The sequence below is a fragment of the Marmota monax genome, unplaced genomic scaffold (assembly GCF_021218885.2).
Source record: "Marmota monax isolate L192 unplaced genomic scaffold, Marmota_monax_Labrador192_F-V1.1 WCK01_AAM20220418_F8-fsc00135, whole genome shotgun sequence".
Classification (NCBI taxonomy): Eukaryota; Metazoa; Chordata; class Mammalia; order Rodentia; family Sciuridae; genus Marmota; species Marmota monax.
The window spans coordinates 1,887,552-1,896,779 of record NW_026694339.1 but is presented as its reverse complement, the minus strand read 5'-3'; the positions used below and the strand labels follow the sequence as shown (position 1 = coordinate 1,896,779).

Here is a 9,228-nt window from a genome sequence, read left to right as displayed (position 1 = left end):
GACAGAAAAAGAAAGATATATGGAGTCTCAAAAATGCTCATAAGACATTAGAACACAGGAAATGCCCATGAGCCACTGGAATGCAAAACCAGCTACTCCTGAGTAACCCAGCCCTTGTCCTGGGGCCCTTGTACTTGGTAGGGCCCCTGCCTGCAAAAGGTTGCATTTGTCCATGTGAGGGCGCTGCACAACTGCAGGGCCAAAATTGTCACTGCCTGACTTCACCTCTAGTCCAGCCCCTAGCTACTGTCCCTTCATAAATGCAGTGCCCTGGCCACTGTGTCCATGCTTCTCGCACTCAAAATGACCCACACTCTCCCTTGAATGTGTGTTTACATTCTCTTTTCAATGTGTTTCTGCTTTCCTAAGTAAATCGGAGCCTCTAACTGACTTGTCCTTAAATTCATTTATATAATGGTTGTGAAGAACCCCATTGGTCCTGAGTTGAGGTCCTCACACCATCGCCAGTGACACTGCTTCTCAAATTCTTGAGGAAACCACAGTCTTATAAACATATTCTATTGGCACCTAATATATATATATATATATATATATATATATATATATATATACACACACACACACACACACACACACACACATACATATATGGGGTAATGTGTGTGTGTGTGTGTGTGTAGTATACAATGTCAACTTTTCCCCTTCCTTGTCAATAATCAGAAGGCTCCCTTTTCCCTAACTAAAGTGAGAATCCTATAACTTCCCCACCAGCCCCAAGGAAGCTCTGATAAGTCTTAGGTTGTTCACATAAGAAAACTCATGAGTTTGATGCATGAAAGCCTAGGGTGGGCTGAACCCTCACTTCTCTTGGCTGAACACACTCCTTCTTTTCAGCATGAAAATTCTTATAAAAAATAAAATTCCTTATTTTGAATTCTGTCTCTGATCTCTATTGGCCACTAAGACAACAGTACTTCTTTTGTATCTGCTCGAGACCTGTAGGAGACAGATCATGCCACCCCAAAATATGCCTCTAGGCAAAGAGTTATTTGGAGCTGATCATTTTGAGAAACTGCAGACGCAGGGGAACTTCTGAAAACAGGGCAGAATTTATCCTTTTATAAGGGAAATTTGTGTCTATAAAGGAAACTTCTATTTGTAAGGGTATTTCCTTCTTTGTATCAGGAAGAGACGTATGATTGTAAATCACCAGGGATCAGCAATGGAGGAGTCATGATTTAAACTCCCAAACCACCCCTACCTGAGTTGGCCATGCTTTTCCTGGTCTTCTCCTTTTTTTTTTTTTTGCTTAACCACTGAGTCACATCCCCAGCCCTTTTTAGTTTTTATTTTGAGACAGGGTCTCACTAAGTTGCTTAGGGCTTGCTAAATTGCTAAGACTGGCCTTGAACTTGTGGTCCTCCGCCTCAGCTTTCTGAGCTGCTGGGATTACAGGTGTGAGTTACTGCACCCAACTATTTTCACTTACATCTTTCTTTCTTTATTTCAGTTGAAGATGAGATTTAAGCCTGAAATCTAGGCCACCTCTTGAAGAATTACTCATTTCTTAGTTGTCTCTCATGTATACATGAGGAATACATGCGAATAAGCTTCTGTTTATCTGTCTGCTTTTTGTTGCATGTATCTAACCCAGAGGATGGAAAGAAAATTATTTTTCGTCCCCCTACAGTACATATGCCTACTTCCTTTCTAAGAAAGGAGGGAAGGAAGGAAGGAAGGAAGGAAGGAAGGAAGGAAGGAAGGAAGGAAGGAAGGAGCCAGTTGCGTGACACACGCCTGTCATCCCAGCTGCTCAGGAAGCTGAAGTGGGAAGATCACAAATTTAAGTCCAGCTCAGGCAACTTAGCAAGACTGTTCCTCAAAACAAAATCAAAGGAGATGGGGATGTAGCTCTGTGGTAGAACACTTACTTAGCATGTGTGAGCTCCTGGGTTTGATCCTCAACACCACAAAGAAAAAGGAAATGTGTTTTTCCATGCTTTATCTCATCTGATGCTCAAAACAACTATTGGGGGCTGAAAGGAAACATTACTATTCTCATTTCACAGATGAGAAAATAGGTATGGATCATGGGTACTAAAAAGCACAGCAAGAGTTGAAATGTAGCTCTTCATTTGATAGTTAACAAAAAATTTAATGAGCACCTACTGTGTTCCAGGCACCTTGCTGGGCTCTGGGAACAAAGCAGAGAATAGACAGAGCAGCCTTGCAGGCCATCTTCTGGATCCTAGTCTAGTGCTCTTAACTAATGTGAGAACTCTATCCAGTGACAGTGGCATTAACTCATAATCCAATACATTTTTTTTCATATAAAAATTTAATGGTTTTTAGAGGTTTCTAAAGAATGCCTTAAAAGGAGTTGGAAGGCACTTTGTACATGATTTTTGACTAAGAGTACAATAAACTTTAACCAAATTAGCTGAATTACAATTGTAACATGACTTGGAACAAAATGATCAAAAAGTTATCCAAATGTCTGCTGATACTACCATCTTGAATAAAAGGTAAGTGTGCTAAAAGAGCAGGAGTGGAGTTAGCTGGATTCCAACTCAAGAGGCCCATCTTTCTATAGTGAGATAGCTATGATTTCCACGCAGCCTCCATGCCAACTCCGGATGTCCTCACCCAGTCTTCCCTGAGTTCCCTGCAGGCCTGTGGGGTTCCCTACTGTTCTCCTAACAGACAAAAGGAAAACAGCATGTATTCCTTCTGCCTCTAAGAGTAGCAAGTAAAATGGCTTTGTGATGGTGAGAAATGTCAACTTAATTAGCATTTTTCCTTCCAGGTAATGAGGGTTTTCTCCAAAGAGTGCCCCAAATTAACAACACTGTTGGAGGAAGTTTGTATTTCTCTCTCTTTCCATTTAAGATTCTTAGATGAAAAAAAAATTGCCCAAAGATGCTAAGAAACTTTCATGATTTATTGTTTTTTCAATATAACAAAATAATAGATTATAACAGCCAAAGAATCTGCTTTATCCAATGTGTATTTTGATGTTGTCCATTTGAGAGGCTTCGATCTTATGTCCCTCAAACATTTTTTTAAGATTATGGAAATAAGAAATATATTTTTAAAATATGAAGACTTCTTTATTTGGAAAGTTTACTGACATTTTTCAGGTAACTTCTGTGAGCTCCATGAAATGGTGTTCAAAAACAGCAAGAGTTTGTGGAAGGTACATTTTGTGAGAATGTGGTTTTCCAAAGGATTCTCAAAAGAAGGTATCAATCAAAGCAATTTGAGAACTGCTTCATAATAATCTGCTGATGTTTTAAATGCTGTCAACTCATTTAAAAGTAATTCCACGTAATTTTGTATGTTTTTTCAAACTAGGTGTTTAAAACCAAAACATAGAGTCATCAGATAGATTTTAAGAATATAAGATGCCTAATCTATGCCATGACATTTATTTCATTTGCACAAAGCAGAGAGGATTATTCAGCTCTAACTTCACTTAACTCATCTGTGAGGACTGCAGTTCCTCCTGTACAGCTGGAGGAAGGGAATTCTCCAAAGCAGGCCCTCCATTGCCCTTGCACTGCTGTTATTTCAGTCTGAGGCCTGGCATGAGGGTCGAAGATGACAACCTTTGTCTTTCCATAATGCTGCTATGGAGTGGGACTTAGGGCTTTGTCAAGGAGGACTTGTGGGTAGAGCCCTGCCATGAATAAATAAAGCCCAGAGTCTCTGCTCTCTAGGGGACAAAAAACTTACTTTACATATATACAATTTATTCATTTTTTTTTAAAAAGGCTACTCTATGGATGAAAAAAACTAAAGAATATATATAGGATTTCTCTATTAACACAGTCTCTAAGGCTAACACGGGTCCTGATTATCATATGTCTTCCTATGAATTAAAGGATCTATTGTGGCAGATTTGCCAATGTTGGTAATTCTTCAAATATATGCCCATGAAAAATCCAGTTATTTTGTAGGTAGATTTTAGGATTACATTTTTAAAATAATCTATGAAGTTTTCATTTTTAGAAGTGAATTTGCCTAATTTCAGAGAGTCTCCAGCAATCTAAATAACTGGCCTTTTTGTCACAGTCTTCTATTTACAGGTAGGTGATGAAAGTTTTCTTTCCTATAAGGTAGAGAGAGAAAAAAATTGTATTTATATATACACACACACAAACATGCACATACCTATATACATGTATTTATATACACACACACATACATATATATGAAGTTCAATAGATGCTCCTATTTAAAACAATATCAGAATAGGTGCATGAGAGCTTGATAAGGTTTGTAAAATTTATAGAAGCGTCCTGCTCTTCAAGGCCTGATGTGAGTTATGAAATCTAATTTTGTTTTCATAGCTCTGTGATAAAATTTTATCAATGTTATAAAAGGGGTCTTTACTAAGACTGACCGGAAATCTGAACTATCTGGCCAGGCAATAAAAACACATTCCTTTGCTGCAAAGTGTCAGACAAGCAAGGTTTAACTGAAATTGATCGATAAGTCTTCCTTTTACAGTTGAGTGCATTCACTTTGCCTCATAGGATAATAGTTTTCTTTTTAATGGTTTTTCCATTAATATCAGACTTCAGTGTTCGTAAGGAACAAGAAAGACATAAAAGAGAGAGGGAGAGAGAGACATGCCATCAGGAAAGAATGTTGTGATCTTTAATGGTAGGGCACTTGTGCTCAGACAAAGTGCTTGTGAGGGTGAGGTATGGAATTTCTGTTACTCACTGTGTCCCCTGAAACCTCACATGCTGACGTCTAATCTCAGCACCTCAGAATGTGATCTTATTTGGAAATAGGATCATTGCAGATGTAATTAGTTGAGGTCACACTAGAGTGGAGTGGGCCTCTAATCCAATATGACCAGTGTCCTGATAAAAATGAGAAAATCTGGACGAGGCACACAGGGAGAATGCCAAATTAAGATGAAAACAGAGATCAGGGCGATGTTTCTACAAGCCAAGAAATATCAAAGATTGACAGCTATTTTAGTCTGTTCTGGCTGCTAAATAAAATACATTAGACTGGGTGGCTTATAATCAACAGAAACTTAATTTCCCACAATTTGGGAACTGGGAAGTCCCTAATCAAGGTGCCGGCAGATTCTGTGTCTGGTAAGGGCCTGCTTCCTAATTCACAAATGGTGGCTTGCTACATCTTTAGGTAGTGGAAAGGCAACGGCACTCTCTGGGGCCTCTTTTATGAGGACACTAACCTTCTTTGTAAGAGCTCTGCCCTCATGATATAAACCACCTCCTGATACTACCATCACATTTGGTGATCGCTTTTGTTTCAACATATGAACTGGGGAGAGGGACATAAACATCCAGACCATAGTGCCAGCCACCCATCAGTAGCCAGGGAGCAGCATGGGACAGATTCTTCTTCATAGCACTCACAAGAAACCAACCCTGCTGACACCTTGCCCTTGGACTTCTGGTCTCCAGAACTGTGAGATAATACATTTCTGCTATTTAAGCCATCAATTTTATGGTACTTTGTTATGGTAGTTGCTATGACTGTGTCGTCTGAAATTCATGTGTTGGATACAATTCACAGTAGTGTTAATAGGGGAGCTTTTGGGGAGGTATTTAGGTCATGAGCTTCTACCTTCATAAATATTTTAAAGCTGCTATAAAAAGGGCTTATGTGAGGGAAGTTGCTTTCTCTGCCCTTCCACATTTCACTATGTCTGGGCAGAGTAAAAACGGCCCTCACCAGATACTGGTGCCTTGATCTTGATCTTGTACTTTCCTGCCTCCAAAATGGAGAGAAAAACCTTCTATTCCTTATATTTAGCCTCCAGTACTCTGTTCTAGCAGTTCAAAACTGACAAACACAGCAACCCTAGGAAATTAATGCATGGATAAATACAGCACGGCTGGGGGTGGGGGTGGGTGGGAGGTGAGACCCCTGCTGGTTTATTATGTTCTGATGAGAGGATTTCCCTCATGCTCAGGGTAGTGTGCTGCCCATCTTAGACTGGGCATCAAAGTATAGCACACCTTGCCAAATTTATTTGTCATCAAGGAAATTATCCAAGTAGGCAGCAACCAAACCATAAAATATGTCCATAAAGGCATCCGGTGAACATACAAATTACCAATAACAATATTTGACATTTATTTTTTTTTTAATATTTGACATTTCTATAGCGTTAAAAACAAAAATGGTTGGTATAATGAAAAAAGGACAGGCTTTGGGGTTAGGCTGGGTACAAATACCAGCTCTGCAACTTATTGGCTGTGGCTCTGGGCAAGATAATTCACTCCTCCAAACCTCAGCTTCTACTTCATAGCATGGTTATAAATGAGACAACAATATAAAAGGTCCAGCTTAGTTCCTGCCTGCACAGGTAGATATTCTAGATGTGTGAGTGCCCTTCTTCTTCCATTTTGGTGATCTCCTTTGACTTTTCTACCAAGAGACTTTCTCAAGAGTCCAAGAGGCAAGAGTCAAGGCAAACCTTTAATTCCAAGTTCAGGGATCTTTCTTTTTTCTTTTTGGTTATAGACGGACACAATACCTTTATTTTATTTATTTTTTTATGTGGTACTAAGAATCAAACCCAGTGCCTCACATGTGCAAGTGCTCCACCAATGAGCCATAACCCCAGCCCCCAAGTTCAGGGATCTTTCTATCAGAGGAGTCACTTCAAGTTCTTGACTATCCCAAAGCTATGCCATGACTTCAGTAGGTCCCTCTGTTGAGATTCAGAATAGAGATGGCCCTAGAAGCAGATTGTAGTGAACATCTGTAGGAGGAGATGGACTTCAGGAACTAGCTGGGATCCTGGCTACATAATTCTTGTTGCCCAATCATATCTCACCACTGAGATATGAATCAGAATCAAACTTCCAAAGTTGAATTTCAGAGATTCATAATCTGTCCTTCTCAGTTTCTCAAAGTGACAGCAGCAGGAGGTCAGACTGGTTAGTATCCCTCAGCTAGTTAGCATCAAGTTGGTCTCATGAACCCCAGTACAATGTACCTTCCATTCAGTGAAGTGTCCCAAGTAACCATGATGTCAGCTCAGGAATGGAAGCACCAGAATAGATCCAAGTACATGTAAAATATTCTGAGAATTAGCCTTTGCCACTGAAGAGAAATGTGGCTTCAGTGGATTCAAGGTCCTTCTTAAGTCTGTAATTCTTAGAACAAGACAAAGTGAGGGTGAATTTCAAAATGGAAAGTGACTGAAATTTAGTAAAGAGGTGGGGGCACATCAGTACTTTTGCATATTTACTCTTTTGGGGGGGGTAGATTTTGCTCATCTGGGTTCCCTGCATGCAGCAGCTCCTAAAGGAGCAAGTGGCAGTTTCAGAGCAGATCAAGGGTGGGAGGAACAGTGACTCCTGTTTGGAAATCTCCCCAATTGGCTAACTCCCATTTACATGCTGTTTCTGGCAGGAGATCAGTCTGGGTCACCTCATCGCCAATGAGTAAATATGCTGAAAAATTATTACTATTTCAGACAAATGTTTAACTGTTCTCAGATTATCTATGACACCACAGGCCAAAGTCACAGCAATCTAACCTGGGAGTGAGTTTACTTTACCTTGTGATTTATGGAATGAGAATTCTGGGTGCTCTGTGGGACTAATTTAATACGAAACATTCAGATGCCTGTCGTATAATGCCATTCATCTTTCCTTAGCCTGCCTGCACCAGGGGGCATGTGGTTCAGAGAGCAGCCTCTCCCGTCTCAGCCACAAATCATCACGCTTATGAAAGAGAGTGACATGTCTTCCCTTCTAAGCCAGGCTGCCTGCAGCAAGGGTCTGTCTGGGCTCTGATGGGAGAAGCATTTCCTATTCTCAGGCCTCAGGAGTGTTTTGAAAGTAACAGTAGTTGAAGAAGAGAGCCTAAGCAACTGCACTTTGGTTTGACTTGAAGGAAATTTAGTTAGTTTATACTATTTCATCAACAAGGGCAGACTTGTTTTATGAGACAATGTGATATTCTATAGATTGATAAAATAATGCATGTGAGAAGTTCTGCAGAAAGCAAAATTGTGATTCAATATATTATTGACATTAAAACCCAGATACTTCAGTGCATGCTAAAACAAAACAAAGCATTTTTTTTAAAGAGAGAGAGAATTTCTTAATATTTTGTTTTGTTTTGTTTTTCGGCAGACACAACATCTTTGTTTGTATGTGGTGCTGAGGATCGAACCCGGGCCACACGCATGCCAGGTGAGCGCGCTACCACTTGAGCCACATCCCCAGCCCCAAAACAAAGCATTTTTAACCAACAAGTTACCCTAAATTTCATATTCATTCAACAAATGTTCATGAATGCCTGCTATATAATAAGGAATATTATATGGCAGGCCCTAGGAATACAAGTCTGAACAGACCTGGTCTTGCTTTCAAAGGTTTTTCAAGTCATGGAGAAAGAGAGAGAGAGAGAGAGAGAGAGAGAGAGAGAGAGAGAGAGAGAGAGAGAGAGAGAGAGAGAGTCCACCTGGGTAACTGCTACAATTAAGTTCAGAATTTGGTTCAAGGGAAGACCATGGAAGAGAGTTTCCATCAGTCAGGTGTGTCGTGTGGTCAGGGACTATTTCCTGAGAAAGTCACAGAAGAAGAATGTGCAAAGGTATGGAAATAAGAGAAGGCACACACTCAGTGGGGGAGTTTAGGAGTGCAGAGCCTTGTGCACAGAAGACTGAGAACCAAGACTCCAGAGCCAAGGAGCACCATATTCCAAAGGGCTTTGGGCAACATTTGGAGGAATTTGTTCTTCATTTTCATGAAGGACAGGAGGCTACTGAGGGGTTTTAAGTAAGAGAGTGATATGATAGTATTTCCATTCTAGAAAGATCACTCTGGGTACCACTTTGATAAAGAACTGGAGAGGAGAAAGGGGGGGCGGGCAGGATATGTGTAATAACTAGTTAGAAAACAATGACTTTATCCAAGGAGCAATGACAATGTTTGAAGTAAGATGATGTAAGCAGGCTGAGGAAAGAGGATCACAAGTGTGAGGCTAGTCTGGGCAAATTCGCAAGACCCTGTCTTAAAATAAAAATAAAAGTGGCTGAGAATGTAGCTCAGTGATAAAGCACCCCTGGGCTCAATCCTCAGTATTTGGGAGAAAAAAAAATAAGTAAACAACTTCAAAGTTGTTTCCCATTTTATTCATATTAACAGTTGCAAGTTGGTGCAGATGAAAATTGATCTCTGTTGTGAGTCATTTTATGAATGAGCCAGAGGACCCAGAGTGTGGCATCCTGGTGACACTGTCAAGTGCTGCCTCAGC

General features: G+C 40.2%; 1 protein-coding gene across 6 annotated transcripts in view; it reads right to left on the bottom strand.

Annotated features, from left to right (window-relative positions):
• Positions 1 to 2,881: 2,881 nt before the first annotated feature.
• Positions 2,882 to 9,228, bottom strand: part of Dcdc1 (doublecortin domain containing 1) — a 486,421-nt gene continuing 480,074 nt past the window's right edge. For all 6 annotated transcript variants that reach the window (XM_058586488.1, XM_058586487.1, XM_046467509.2 and 3 more), the window contains one exon: positions 2,882 to 4,072. In XM_058586488.1, the coding sequence (XP_058442471.1) occupies positions 4,040 to 4,072 (33 nt within the window). In that variant the 3' untranslated portion in view covers positions 2,882 to 4,039. The remainder of the gene's footprint in view (positions 4,073 to 9,228) is intronic.